This window comes from Cuculus canorus, chromosome 24, assembly GCF_017976375.1.
Source record: "Cuculus canorus isolate bCucCan1 chromosome 24, bCucCan1.pri, whole genome shotgun sequence".
Classification (NCBI taxonomy): Eukaryota; Metazoa; Chordata; class Aves; order Cuculiformes; family Cuculidae; genus Cuculus; species Cuculus canorus.
The window spans coordinates 6732629-6748319 of record NC_071424.1 but is presented as its reverse complement, the minus strand read 5'-3'; the positions used below and the strand labels follow the sequence as shown (position 1 = coordinate 6748319).

The 15691-nt window shown below is 49.4% G+C and overlaps 1 protein-coding gene across 11 annotated transcripts in view; it reads right to left on the bottom strand.

Moving 5' to 3' along the window:
* PPP1R12B (protein phosphatase 1 regulatory subunit 12B) overlaps positions 1–14250 on the bottom strand; it is a 131194-nt gene extending 116944 nt beyond the window's left edge. For 10 of the 11 annotated variants that reach the window (XM_054087978.1, XM_054087974.1, XM_054087977.1 and 7 more), the window contains exon 1: positions 13868–14249. In XM_054087978.1, coding sequence (XP_053943953.1) covers positions 13868–14149 — 282 coding nt within the window. In that variant the 5' untranslated portion in view covers positions 14150–14249. Of the gene's footprint in view, positions 1–13867 lie in introns of all 11 variants that reach the window. The other variant, XM_054087981.1, reaches the window with a different exon arrangement.
* Between the last annotated feature and the right edge of the window lie 1441 nt (positions 14251–15691).

The following is a 15691-nucleotide window of genomic DNA, read 5'->3' as shown; positions in this document are numbered from 1 at the left end:
ACCCTAAAGCCTGGCTTCAGAGTGGATGAAAACCAAATAGCTGTTTCAAAATTCTGAAGTCGTTTAGTTCTTCTTTGTGGGAAAAAGCAAACATTCCTAATCACACCTTACGTGTAACTTTGGATGCCTCTACCCTACCTGCGCTGGTGGCTTCCTGCCAGTCAGAAGGACTCGTAGACAGCTTTGATCTTTCCTTGTACAGAACACCCTCTGTGACTCCCTGGCTCTTCTTGCCCCCATTCTCCTGATGACTCTTTTTGCGATGGCAGAAAGAGGACTGCACATACTGACCTACAGATAGGCACAGCATTAACTCCCATTAACTCACATTGCCTTTATGACTTCTGCTTTATTTATTCCTTTCTTAATAATTCCTCACATCTGATTTGCTTTTTTACCCACTACAGAACTCCATGCTACCACATTAAGTCCCCACAAAACCTTCCCCAGCCTGTAACAGCCGAACTGAAACTGCTGTTTCTCCACAACCATTACCACCCATTTACTGATCAAATGTTGCCAGCCCTTCCCTCAGCAGTTACCCAGTATCGTGAAACCCTGCTTTTCCATTTTATTATCCTGAATATGCAACAATATCCATCAACAAACCGTTACCTCGCCCTTTATTCCTTCTCCATCTCAGATATGGGTGTGCTGAGCAGCAGACTCCTTGGCAGATGCAGAGGGTAATTCCCCTTCCTCGTGTAAACTCATTTTTTATTCCTAACCTTCGTTTCATCTCCTGCAGCCCAGAAAGCCACCCATGTCCTGGGCTGCATCCAGAGCAGTAGGACCAGCAGGGTGAGGGAGGGGATTCCGTCCCTCTGCTCCACTCTGGTGAGACCCCACCTGGAGCTGTGTCCGGTTCTGGAGCCCTGAGTACAGGAAAGACATGGATCTGTTGGAATGAGGAGGAGACCACGGGGATGATCTGAGGGCTGGAACACCTCTGCTACGAAGACAGGCTGAGAGAGTTCGAGTTGTTCAGTCTGGAGAAGAGAAGGCTCCAGGGAGATCTTACAGCAGCTTCCAGAACTGAAAGGGGCTCCAGGAAAGCTGAGGAGGGGCTCTTGACCAAGGAGTGCAGGGACAGGATGAGGGGAACAGTTTTCAGCTGAGAGGGGAGATTGAGATGAGATCTTAGAAAGAAATGTTTTCCTGTGAGGGTGGGGAGGCCCTGGCCCAGAGCAGTGGTGGCTGCCCCATCCCTGGAGGTGTTCAAGGCCAGGTTGGATGGGGCTTGGAGCCCTTGATCCAGTGGAAGGTGTCCCTGCCCATGGCAAGGCGTCGAACTGGATGAGCTTTGAGGTCCCTTCCAACCCAAAACATTATGTGAGTCTATGATTGATTCTTTTTATTTCATAACAGCTTCGTTTCTTAGGGCTTCCGTAAAGTGACACTACCAAAAGCGTTTTGGAAATTTGAATGTACAACTGCCACCAGATTTCTCCTGTCAACATGCTTGTGGACTCCTTTGGGTTCATCATTTCCCGGGTTTTTCTCAGAGTCTTTTGGGAAACCAGCACTGCATGGAGAACTGTCACTTCCCCCTTGCACAGTCCTGCTGCAGGGGGGGCTCCTCTGGCACCTGGTTTGTTCTCAGTGCTACGTCACACACAGCAATTAACAGCTTAGTGACTTCATACACTCATTCCTCCTGAACAAATACCAGCTGGTGCTGAAGATCTGACCCTTTTCATTTGGGAGAGCAGTCCTGGAGCCTCTTCTGCCATCCCTGCAGCTCGGAAAAGCCCAGAAAGCTGAATTTTTATTTTTTATTTTAAGCGCTCTTTGTACAGGAAGGACTGAAGACAGCAGACACAGCATTGCTAAGAAACAGTACAAAACTGTTTGGCATACCATGGCAAAACTGGGCCAGATTTGTCATTTGAAACTATTTAGTTGAGCTGTACACAAGACTAAGACTCTCCCAATACTCCCCAGGAAAAAAACAGCACTGTATGCTCCCTGAATACCCTGTCTCTATTGCAGTGATGTACAATAGAGGAGAAGGCACACAGCTACCCCATATAAAAGATAGGACACCAGGAACAAAGTATCATTCTTTCAATTTTGAAATAATTAGGATTTAAATTCCACTAAATCATCACTTCTTGATGTTCTTTACTCAAAGTCCCCACGTTCCATAGATAATGATATGCACAAGTCTGTAGAAGTTCTAGTCACCTCCAGCAAACACACTCGTCCTCATGCACGCACCTCGCCAAATATATCGCACCTTCCAGCTCCATGGAGTGGAAAGACTGAGGAACCTGTCTGCAAACAGAGGGAGAGGCAAACTCTCACAGACATCTTACCTGTGCACATACCGAGCCTTTGCACAGAGGTCTAACACAGCCAGCACCTCGGGCACAGCTCCATCCGTGCAGGGGATGGTCCGGGGATGAATAGTGTGGGTGCTGCAGAGCTGCAGGGGACTCCTACCACCTTCTAGCTTTCCCCCAGTTAGCCTGCAAGTGGCTACGGGACAGAGAGTCTGGGATGCAAATGGCAACCAGCAGGCAAGTGACATGGGGACCAGAGACAGGCCCAACAGCTCCAGGGCAGTCCGAACTCCAGGAGCGGCGCTTTGGACTAGCATGTGCCTGGGTGGACCCGGAGGAGCACACACACCTAGGGGATGCAGGAGCAGCCAGCACATGGTGGAACTGCCCAGGAACAGCAACCAAGCAGGCTCAGATCCCACCCAGGACTATCAAGAAGAATACAGAACAACAAGTTGTTCCTTCCATCCAAGGACAGGCTGGGAGAGCTGGAATTCTTCAGTCTGGAGAAGATAAGGCTCTGGGGAGACGTTAGAGCAGTTTACAGTACTGAAAGGGGCTCCAGGAAAGCTGGGGAGGGGCTCTGATGAGGAAGTGAGGAGGCAGGACAAGGGGCAACAGTTTTCAGCTGGAAGAGGGGAGATGAGATCTTAGAAAGAAATATTTTCCTGTGAGGGTGGGCAGGCCCTGGCCCAAGTTGCCCAGAGCAATGGTGGCTGCCCCATCCCTGGAGGGGTTCAAAGCCAGGATGGATGGGACTTGGACCTCTTGATCCAGTGGGAGGTGCTCCTGCCCATGGCAGGGGGTGGAACTGGATGGGCTTTGAGGTCCCTTCAGACCCAAACCATTCTATGATGATACCCTAGAAGCATCTAGTTTGCTGTGCATGAGTGTCTGATGGTCACCACGAAGAGCTACAGGCAAGGAAGACTGAAGCTTCCCACACTGCGCACTACAGGAGCACCACAGGGGGAGTCGTCTGGTACAAGACAGGCACACATGCTACAAGGAATGGACTAAGGAAAAGCAGACAGGTCCTGCTTGCTGCACTGTGCAGCACCAGAGCCTCAGCCCAGGGAATAAAGCAGAAGGAAGGGCCACGGATTACATTTGGGACCAGGTAGGATGCATGTAGGCTCAGGAGGGAGTTGGCCAATGTCACTGCAAAGTCACTGTCCTCTTTCAAAGCTCACCGTGACAAAGGGAGGCCCCTGATGACACATAACCAGCACCCATCACTTAAGAAGAATCCAGGGAACCACAAGCCTGTAGGTCCCAATGTTGTCCCTGGAAAGGCTACGTAGTAAATCCTGCTGAAAGCTACTTCCAGCCACATGCAGGAGGTGGTGGTGACTGGGAACAGTCAGCATGGATTTACCAGCGGGACATCTTGCCGAGGTGGAATGCCCTCCACGGTGACAAGCTGGCTGGGCGGTGGAATGCCCTCCACAATGACAAGCTGGCTGGGCGGGTGACAGGGGAACAAGTGTGGAACATCTTTGACATGGGCAACCTTCTTATAAGCAGGTTGTCGAGACCTGGACTGCAGCAGCAGATGATAAGTGATGGAAAACTGTCCAGAACACACAGCTCACAAGGTGACACAGCCCAGCTGGTAACAGACCGACAGTGCCATCCCTGCACACTGGTACTAGGACCAGTACAGTTCAATCTCTTTATTAACAAACTTGATTAACAGCGCTTCCATCAAGTTGGCAGATGATGTCAGACTGGCTGGCGTGTCTTGGGCAGGAGGTCCTTAGCAGAGGGACCTACAGAGACTGGAGAAGTGGCCTGGCAGAGAGCTTGTGAGGCTCAACCAAGGCAAATGCAAAGTCCTGCCTAACCTAGGACAGAGTAACTCCTTGCAATGACACAGACTGGGGCAAGCGGCTGGAAAGCAACTCTGCAGAAAAAGATCTGCCAAGTTCTCAGGGGGACAGAGCAGACAGATGAGAGGCACTCAACATAATGGCTTTTATGGGCTATCAGTGTAATGGTCTGGAAGAGACTCTGATTCACAATAACCACTTTCTTCTTCGCAAAAGTCATCGAAACAGTAGTTTTGAGTGCAACTCTACCTTCCAAAGCTCGTGCATGGTACACAGACTCCCCGAACAGCTAACAAGACTGATGAGACTATCAGCATGTGGTAAGTTGAGCTGGTTGGAGCGCACTGTAGTTCAATCAGCTTCCCAAGAACATAGCGAAGAAGAACGAAGCAAGACAAGAACTGAAAGCCAGCATCAAGTGATGAAGCCAGCTTTGAAGGTTTAACCTAGATGCTACCTGCTTTGGAAACAAGCCACTTCCTCACCTTCTCCAGGGAGAGCTATTTCAGCTCAGTATTCATAATTCTTCTTGAAAAACTTGGTGTAGACTACTTAAAGACCACTTTTTGCATCAAAAAGCAAGGTGTTGTGATACTAAGCTAGAATGTAGCATTCTGCAAATGCCACCAAGTTGCTCTGAAAGCATTTTTGCTAGTGTAATCATTTTTGGTAACAATTTGTTATACTAACACAATGTGCAGATGGAACCAACAGTACAAACATCACTCCTGATGTTCACTTAAAGACTCAAGCAAAAGCATGTGCTTTGTTGTTACAGGAACTTCTGCTGCCATGATCACTTCACTTTAAAAACAAAATAAATGGGATACTTGACAAGTCTGCAGTACTTTTGTGACTGTCACAGATGCACTTAAACTCCTACCCAGGCTCAAGACTTGCTCCTCTTCCTGGACAGGTGTAGGCTGTGTGAATGCAATCAGTTAGCTCACACCCAGTTGTTATCCACAAACCCATGAAATTTGTCTACAGTGAGGAGCATGGCATCTTGCTTACAAAAAACAGAGAGCAAACAGGGTAGAAAAGTGGCCTATTAGATAAAAACAGGATATTCTATCCTAATATTCTAAAGATAGCCTATCAGGAAAAAATCCTTCACTGACAAAGTGCTGAAGCCCTGGCAGAGGCTGCCCAGGGCAGTGGTGGAGTGTTCAAAAAGCATGACTGTGGCACTTTGGGACAGAGTTTAGTTGGACTGGATGAGCTTAGAGGTCTTTTCCAACCTTAATGATACTACAATTCTAAGAAAATTTCATGCTGTAAATTCAAAACAATGTTTAAGGTATTCCAATGATTTCTGTTGGCAGAGGCAGGCTCTCTGATAATGCTTTAACTAGGAGCACTGCCCTGGCTACACCAGAACAAGTAAAGCAAGCCTGGTTACTCACAGGCGGCAGGGGCAGAGATTGCCTGCCCCAGCAATCTTCCAAGGGAGAAAACGCTACTAGCATCTCACATGACCTATCAGCTTGTCACTCAAGAACCATAATTAACAATAGTTTCAGGTAAGGCTGACATTCCTATGAATTCAAATCCTGGAAGAGGAAGAGAAACCCTGCTTCATGCTCTGACTTCAAAACAAAACGAAAGCAGTGATCCTCCAGGAAGCACGAACCCAAGCACACAAACAGCCTGGCTGACTTGGTGCAGCTCCGTGTGTGGGTCTTACCAGCTCCAGGGCGGTTTACATCCATTTGGGTTATGGCATTACATTTACACGTGCAAACTAAACAGCTGTAAGGCAGGTTATGCTGGCAGACCCCCACACACAGTGGCACCAGCTCACTCAATCCTCATCAGCCACCTCTTGCTAAACCCACAGCGGTGTTTAAGGAAGGCCTGATGCTACAAGTTGTTGCTATCACATCATTTCAGATGTAAAAAAGCATAAAGCTTTGTAACTGAATCGCATCAACTGTCTAAGGCAGTGAGGAATGACAAATTATAAATAGGAGGTGGCTGCAGACAGACTCCAGAAATGGATGGTGAGCAATCACTGTGGCAAATCGATGCTGCAGCTTGGGGTATCAGAGAGCAGCCAGGTTCAACTTTACCCTGGCAAGGCAGTGACACAGGAAAGGCTGATGGCAGGTGGGCATTCTGCACTCGGTACAGCTCACAAAGATTTACGCGCCAGGCTGAACGCTGGAAAAGCCACCCTGAAACTGCCTGTGTCCCTCTGCAAGGTCAGCGTATTGTACTATGGAAACATTTCCAGCAAGGCGCTTACATGTTACGGCTGTTCTATTTTTCCAGCTACAGGAAACAAGCCACGAAGAAAAAACAGCATTTTAAAAAACTCACACTATTGAAAGAGTCAATTTTCATTGTTTTCAGATGAGCAAAGACTATATTTAAGCTGAGAGCTTAAAGCTGTAAGGAGACTGATCTTTCAAATATGTGTTTAACATGAAAATACTTAACGAGAGCACACACAGATGTATTTTCTAAACTACCAGTAATCTGTAAGTACTGCACATTGTAATTATTACGAATGAGTGCTGTCAAGGGAAAATGTGGAGGTGCTTGAATCAAGAATTTTGACGTTTCTGACTATCAACAGCTTGATGAGAAGAGCTGCCTGACTCGGGGGGTGCAGCTGCCAGCAGTGTGAGATACCATTCTCTCCAGCCTGGGAATGGAAAAGCAAATTTGCGCCAAAAAACATATTTTAAGAATTAAGTATTGAGGAAGTTGTAGGACATGCATCTCTGGGGTGAAGGGAGGAAGTAAAATCTGGTGCCTAGAAACTGTGCGGGTGGGAGCTCCATCAGAGTGATGCGATTAGGAAAAGCCCCACAGTGCAGAGACCACATCACGCTCTGTTCTCAAGAAGCTGACAGCAGCTTGGAACATTTCTCTGCACAAGCCTGGCTGGACTATACCCACTGTGAAGCTGTCCTTAAATGTATTGACACTGAAGAGAGCCCCACAAAAACAGGCACCTAAATCCCCACCAAATCACTCTCTCAAAATTCTTACAAACTGAACTGTTCCTGCTTAGCACATGGAACACCTCCCGTGAGCTGCATCTTCTGTCCCCGCGCAGATCAGTTTGCTGCAGCCCAATAAAGGAGATGGCCGGGACAGCTGCTGCACCTCCCTGCAGAAGGAGAGCTGAAAATAAACCTCAGGACTCAGACACTACGATCTCTACTGGGCACCTTCACCATGCCGGGGCCGCACCATTATCACTAGGTCAAACAGTTCACTCATTCAGAGAGCTTGCCGCTGGAGAGCAGGGGCTGCTCTTCCCTGAAAGGCTCTAGGTTTCTCTCCCATTCATTTTCATCCCAGCCCTGGGCACAAACATGATTTTTTAAAAAGCAAAGCAGACATTTCAGAGTATTTAATGCTCCCCCTGCTCTCATTGGTATTCAAGAGCAAGAAAGAAAAAAATCACAATTTATACAACCGCTTACATAATATTCCCCTCTCCCAGCCTTCCTAAAAAGATCGCTCTCAAACGCCCAGTCTGACAAGCCTTTCTGAGTTATGAGATGCAATAATCTCAACTGAAAGCGAGCACACCAACTCAGAAGTCTTATATTTTAATATCAGTCGGTTATTATCTCAGTACATTACAACACACAGCACTCCAGACGTCTCACAAGCCCCTCATCAGAATTCTAAGTCTCTAAACCTGTTTGTAGCAGAAACATCTCTCAGCCCCTCACACTCACGGCTACAATAAGCCAGAGGTGTTATAAATCACAAAGCCAATACTGCGATGATGGCAGTTTCATCTGGGCTAGAGCTGAGAGAGCTCCACACAGAAACATTGCTTTAATGTTTCAGCATGTTTCCAGCCATGCCAACGTGAGCTGCAAGACATTGGTCTGGAACAGTGATCATTCCAGCCACTGCATTCATGGCTCATTCCTGCATTTTTTGCTAAGGCTTTCAGTTTTACCAAAGTGTGTGCATTTAGACAAGTGTGCAGCATTAAAGACGTGTGTCCATCTCTAACACAGGCGCGATCATTTTATTTGCACAAGTCAGAAAGCTTTCAGCTGAATTTAAGTGTAACAAGCTTTCCCTGAAATACCCTTGCTTCCCAAAGGCTTCTGTGTGGGGCCAGAGCACTGGAGAGCCCAGCAGCCCTGCTGCAGAGGTGAGAACTTTGCCCAGACAGCACTAAGGGGCCAGGTCATCACTTCTCGCTACTGCCACAGAGGAAGCCGTAGCTGAAAACCCTACTAGCTCACTTGCTCAGAGTTGATGGGGAACCACAGCGCTTGGCTCATCTCATTGCTAGATGGGACAAACAGAAGCCAAGGAAGGAAACAAAGGTGCACATTTCCCAGCACAAATATCCATCTACTGCTGAAAACAGAACAAGTTTCTCCTAGCACCCAAGAGCTGAGTGGCTGCTGGGGTTGCGTTCATCCCCAGCAGCCAAACCAGCCAGCTGAGGAACTGCCCCTGCCCAAGGACAGGGAACTCTTCCTGGCACTGCAAGGAGCAGTGCTTCTCCAATGCTCTCACTCATTTCAGTTTAGTTTGTTTAGTCTAGAGTTAATCCTGCCTACACAGGAGATTGTTTTGAACTAGAAACAAGGGACAGACAATTGACCTAACCCACAGGGACAAAACATCAAGCCAAAAAAGGGACTGTGTAAGCCAAGAGCAAGAGAATAAAGGCATTAGGTTGGTAAAATAGCACTTCAGGTTTTAACTGGCTGTGTCTAAGAATTTCCTGGTGTATTGAAGGTAGCTTCCAAGCTTTCTCACTTCATCCAGAGTTCATACTATCGTACTCCCATTTATAAGTGAAATCCAAACAAAAGTACTTCAGTTACCCCAGTGATAAACTCTATTTTTGACAGCGTCATATTTCAGCTTGATGAGCAGTGTTAAATACACTACCAACCACTTGCAACTTCTGTTTCCCTTGGCAGAAGTGCACCTTCAGAAAGTAACTGTGCAGAGTGTGGTGGAAGAGGTATGGCAATCCCTAGATAACCTTCTCCTCCAAGGAATAATGTATTTTCAGGCAGTGCAGCCTGACGTATGACACTAATATCACTGATTAAAAGACCAGAAACTAAACTACCTTGGAGTACAGCTGTGATGCCTCAAACATACGCATAAGTGGTACCTGAACACTTCATTCAAGTGTTTCCATGCCACTGTATCCTGTGTTGGATCCTCAACACTCAAGGCATAATCACCGAGAGGGAAAAATTGGCTTGAGACACTTCTAAAAGCTGCTGCATATGAGCCCTCTGTCTGGGGAATCACTGCTGGATCTCTCTCAGTTATCCTCTAAAACTTCTCCAGGCTGCTTCAGCCAGCACTGCAGCTCCAACAGATGATCCAGCAACTCTGCTCCATGCTCTCCAGCAATGATGCCCTGGCTACAGAAACCAACAATCCACACAGGAACCCTCTCTTCCAAGCCCTCAATTTCCTGGGTTTTGTTCCAGTGTTACCACCTCAATGATTCTTCCAACCATCTCCTGACCCTTGTTTTTAGGGAGAGGGGGATGTAACACATTACACCTCAGCTGTGTTTTTGGACTGTCTAAAAACCCTGCTGCCTTCTGCTTCCCTAGGACTGCATGTGATGCTTGCAAGTGAGTAAAGCGACGAATTTGCTGAGCAGCAACCAACCAGCCAGAGTCTGACATGGATGCTACTTCATAACGCTCTGAGGAACAACTAGAGATGCCCGCAGTTTTACAGCTCTGTCTCAGAAGCAGCAATAACTTAAACTCGGACTTCCTGAGAGATTACAGACTCAGCCACCCAACCCAGAACCACTGCACAAAGCACCCGGCTCTTCGGGAAGCAGCTTCAGGATTGCTGCAGCCACCCAGCACCTGAAAATAAAGCAAAAACAAGTGCCAGGCCACAATAAGTGACAGAAACTCAGGAGTTATTTCATGAGCAACTCACTTCTCCATGAAACAGGCAAAAGGGAAATTGCTGGTAAACCATCAAAGGGCAGACAAAGGATAAACAACCTTGTCTGCTGTCATGCTTTGTGAATGAGCTCTTAAAGACAGAGAAGCACTGCCTAGGAAATGAAGACACCTTCCCAACCAGCAGCACCAGAAATTTAGTCCCATATGGCTCAGTTTTCATAGAAGTCCACTCTTCAGTTTCATCTGTCACTCAGGAGGAAGCGAGAGGGTTTCATGCCAGCTTCCCACCATCTGCAAACACTAAAGCTCAACTGCAGCCAATAGTTTGCTTCACCTACTGGTAGTGGTTTTCTGGATGACTTCTAGATGTTCACTCACATTTAGCTAACATCTCCCTTTCCAACCTGTGTTAGACACAAAACCGTTACCAAAAATACACCACATTCAATGAATTAAGCTCAGCTCTGATAAGGGAGGACTGATGCTCATCCAAAAGCATTTTGTGGGCACTAAGGTAAAGATACAGATGTAACTGGAGCTACATATAACAGACATCGGCCTTTGGTGTAGGCTTATCCTACACGCGAGGCCTCCAAAGAGAATGACACAAGGAGGCTCAGAAATACTCCTTGTAACTTAATAAATTATATTCAAAAATCAGCCTTGTCATTATAAATAGCAGACAGCTTCCCATCCAGCAAGAAAGCACAGAATGGTTCTCAGTCACAACAGCCCAGATAGTAGAGAAAGTAAGTCTGCCTTTGCTGAATGCCACACAACATTCGGGGCCACGGAACTTGCCCAGCTGGCAAGATTGGTCTGAGGTTCTGCAGAAGCAGATAGCAACTGACAAATTAAGTTAATTGATTTTGTTAAGCCTTCCATTATCTACAAAGATAATGTGCAGAGCAAGGTTCACTTAGCATTAAGATTTTTAACCCAAGAAAAAGAATTTTACCCAATATTTACTTCAACAAAAGAAACTTTTTACAATATGTAGGATCTTCCTCACTGCATGGCCTTTTGGGTTCAAAAGCATTAAATGAGAGCAAGCAGTCACTACACCTCATGATGTTATGTCTCTAATTCTACGAGAAGTCACTGGAAAACCCTCACAGGTACAATCTTTGTGCCATTTGTCAACCAACACTTTGAGACCCTCAGCCTAACCGGAACTCTGCTCACACTGCACCAAGGCCAGCGCTGTGCCCCAGGTAACACGAACAAACCTACTCTGGACATGTTCAGTGACAAGGGAGTGACAGCCAATAAACATTTTCATCTGATACAGATTTACAGACCCAAGCTACAGATTGGGGTTGGACTGAATGACATGTAAAGACCCCCTCCAACTCAAAGCATCCTATGTACAACAAAACCTCTAACAAATCAGGGTTTGTCCCATTTGGGTGTGCAGGAACTTCTTAGCGCTCTTCAGTGTTGCCCGAAAGATGCAGATGAGAAAATGTTAACACATCAACAGGACACTGGAACAAGGCTTTTATTAACTCAAAGTCAAGTCAGTCTCCCTTCCCATAAAGTTTCTGGTGAAACACTTAAGAGATTCCCTTGCACGGCCAGCATCTGCTTGACTGCTCACTCATCTCAAAGCTCTTCCAAGCACCAAGCCCTAGGTGTTACTGTTCACTGTTACCTGACACTCAGCGCCCAAGACACAATTCTGTACATATACAGAACTACATTTGCAGCCTGCTTGTCAATATACGACTTGTTGTATATTCCACAAGGTTGCCCTTGCAGACATAATCACCCACTGTCCAACGAGCCCAAGGCACTTCACGACACACTCTTGGCCAAGCCTCACATTACATACATCAAATCCTGTGATATTTCTGAAGAGATCAGAATCGATCCTGGCTGGAAAGCCCTCATGAAGTCATGCCAACACTACCATAATTCTGCCCACCCTAGATTCAGCTCTTCAGTATAAGGTCCTTAACTGTGTCTCTACGATGACTTACTGATCTGATAACAAATGTACACATGCTGTGGTGGGAGATGTCACTGCCTGTGGCAGGGGGTTGGAACTGAATGATCTTTGAGGTCCCTTCCAACCCAAACCCTTTTAAGATTCTGTGTATTGGAGATCACTTCCACAGTGTCACTGCTTTGCTACTGCTACCCCAAAAACCACAAAGCAAGCTGAGCTGTGACAAAGTTCACTGCTTTGCCAGCTGAAGCCTTATTCAACCTGACAGACTGCAAGCTCCTGTGTTCTTTGCTTCAGCACTTATTCTTGGGACTCCAGAACAACATGAGTAACTATGCCTGCCCCTTGCTCACTGAGAGCCACAAGCAAGTGCACTTGTGAAACAAGCTTTTAAATGTCCCAAATGCTTCAGCCCAGCAATGAAGAAAACCCAAGCAACTCAATGACTGTCCTGCTATTTGGGTTATTAAAGCATTGTTCTTCACAAGCACATCATCTCCAGATGTTATTCCTGGACTGTGCTTCTTCTCTCAGTCCCGTCACTTCACTCCATACCTAATCCAGGAGATCCTGAGCTTAGAAAATATTCTGTCCAAGGCTGGCCCAGATTCAATCTGATTCATTTCACTGACCACATGCAACAACCTGGGAGGCTGATTTCACATGCCCAGCTAAATTCTTGATCACTCTGAGATGGCAACAGGTTTCCCACTATTAAAGAGCCACAATTCCACAAGGTCCCTCGCGTTCCTGCTCCTTTACATGGGGACAGCAAAAGCTAGAGACAAAAGGCAGTGCATGTTTCTGGACAGGCAAGGCTTGGCCGCTCTGAGGCCAACTTCTGCCACCACTTTTGTATGATTTTCAGCACATTGGGGTGAACGTCAATATAATCAACCTCATTATCTGAGACGTGGGCACTGTGGTCTCTGCCAAGGCAGCCAAGGAGCAGCACAGGGAGGTTCAAGGCAACTCAGATACAAAGAAAGCTGAGGAGACACTTCGGACCTTGAAGGAACTGCACCCTGGGGGACACTGGCCGGACACTGCTGTGGCTCCACAGGGCCCAGGGAAAGATACCCAAAATTAATGACCCCAGCACTCGCCAGGCCCACAGCCCGGCCAGCACAGCACAGGGAATGGGCTCATGGAGTGGCTCAGCACCCCAGTGCAAGGCTGGATCTCCTCTCTGAGCTGCTCAGCACCACTGTGCAAGGCTGGACCCCCTCATTTTTCTGCTCAGCACCCTCGTGTGAGTTTGAATCCCCTCTCTGAGTTGCTCAGTGCCCCTGTGTGAGGCTGGATCCCCTCTCTGAGCTGCCCAGCACCACTATGTGAAGTCAGAGGCCCTCATCTTCTTTCCCAGCACCCCTGTGCGAGGCTGGATCCCCTCTCTGAGCTGCTCAGTGCCCCTCTGTGAGGCTGGATTCCCTCTCTGAGCTGCTCAGTGCTCCTGTGTGAGGCTGGATCCCTGCACTAAAGCGCTCAGCACCCCTGTGCAAGTCCAGATCCCCTCTCTGAGCTGCCCAGCACCGCTGTGCGAGCCCAGATCCCCTCCCTGAGCTGCCCAGCACCCCTGTGCGAGTCCGGATCCCCTCCCTGAGCTGCCCAGCACCCCTGTGCGAGTCCGGATCCCCTCCCTGAGCTGCCCAGCACCGTTGTGTGTGGCCAGACCCTCTCATTTTGCTGCTCAGCGCCCCCGTGGAAGGCTGGATCCCCTTACTGAAGTGCTCAGCACCTCTGTGCGAGGTCAGACCGCCTCATTTTCTTTCCCATCACCCCTGTGTGAATCCGGATCCCCGCTCTGAGCTGCCCAGCGCCCCTGTGCGAGCTCAGCCCCCCATTTCCTCGCTCAGCGCCCCTGTGCATGCCCGGATCCCCCTTTGTCCCCGTGTGGGGGGGTCCCCGTACCTGGTGCAGCGCCGTCAGCCCGTCCACGTTGGTGGTGTCGACGCGGGCGCCGCGGCCCAGCAGCCGCCGCACCTCCTCGCAGTCGCCGCTGGCGCAGGCGGCCAGGAACACGGCGCCCTCCTCGAAGCGGACGCGGGTGCCCCCCGCGCCGCGGTGCCGGCCCCGGCCGCCGGCCACGGGCTCCTGCTCGGTGAGGGAGCCCTTCCAGCGCCGCAGCTGCTCCGCCCGCCGCAGCCGCGCCGACTCGGCCCGCTTCCCGCCCAGGTGCTCGGGCTCCGACATCGCCGCCGCTCTGAGGCGCGGGGAGCGCGCGGCGCCTCAGCCCGGTGCGGCGCGCGACGCCCCCGCCGCCATCTTCGCGACACCCCCCCTCCCGCCGCCGGGGATGCCGGGACTTGCAGTTCCCGCCGGCGGCGCCGCACTTCTGCGCAGAACGTACTACAAATCCCAGAGGATCCCGCGCCCCCGCCGACTACAACTCCCAGCGGCCCTCGCGGGGGGCCCCTCCAGGGAGAGTATTGACTACAACTCCCAGCAACGCCCGCGAGCCTGCCCGATGCGCGGACTACAATTCCCAGCAGCCCCCGCGCGGGCCGCCATCACGCCCTCCGTGCTGGGGGAGGGAATCCTGGAGGGTTGGACTGGTTTGGGGTGGAACGAACCTTAAAGATCATCCAGTTCCACCCCCTGCCATGGCAGGGACACCTCCCACTGGACCAAGGGGTCAACTTTCCCCAGGGACATTAGAATCATAGTCTCTTAGAGTCACAGAATAGTTCGGGTTGGAAGGGACCTTAAAGATCATCCAGTTCCACCCCTGCCATGGGCAGGGACACCTCCCACTGGCTCAGGCTGTCCAAGGCCCATCCAGCCCGGCCTTGAACGCCTCCAGGGATGGGGCAGCCACAGCTTCCCTGGGCAATCTGTTCCAGTGTCTCACCACTCACATAGTGAAGAAATTCTCCCTAATGTCCAGTCTGAATCTGCCCCTCTCCAGTTTATACCCGTTCCCCCTCGTCCCATCACCACAAGCTTTTATGAACAGCCCCTCTCCAGCTTTCCTCTAGCCCCTTCAGGGACTCGAAGGTCACTATAAGATCTCCTCAGAGCCTTCTCTTCTCCAGACCTAACAAACCCAACTCTCTCAGCCTGTCCTCGTATGGAAGGTACTCCAGCCCTCCGATCATCTTTGTAGCCTCCTCTGGACCCGTTCCAACAGTTTCATCTCCTTACATTGAGGATTCCAGAACTGGACACAATACTCCAGATGAGATCTCACAAGAGAGGAATAGAGGAGCAGAATCCTCTCCCTCGCCCTTCTGGCCACGCTGCTTTTGATGCAGCCCAGGACACGGTTGGTTTCTGGGCTGCGAGTGCACATTGCCGGCTCATGTCGAGTTTCTCATCAACCAGCACCCCCAAGTCCTTCTCTGCAGGGCTTCTCTCGATCACATCATCCCGCATCATACACTGAAAATGGGGATTGCCCCGACCCACGTATAGGACCTTGCACTTGGCCTTGTTAAACCTCATGAGGCTCACACAGCCCCACTTTTCCAGCCCGTCCAGGTCCCTCTGATTGACATACCATCTTTCCAGCATGGTAACTACACCGCTCAGCTTGGTGTCATCGGCACCATGTTTGATGGGTAAAGACTTGGTTGGATGGTCTCATTGAGAGAAGTGGTCAATGGCTCAAAGTCCAGATGGAGATCCGTGACGAGTGGTGTCCCTCAGGGGTCTGTACTGGGACTGCTTCTGTTTAATATCTTCATCAATGATATAGACAGTGAGATCGAGTGCACCCTCAGCAAGTCTGCAGAT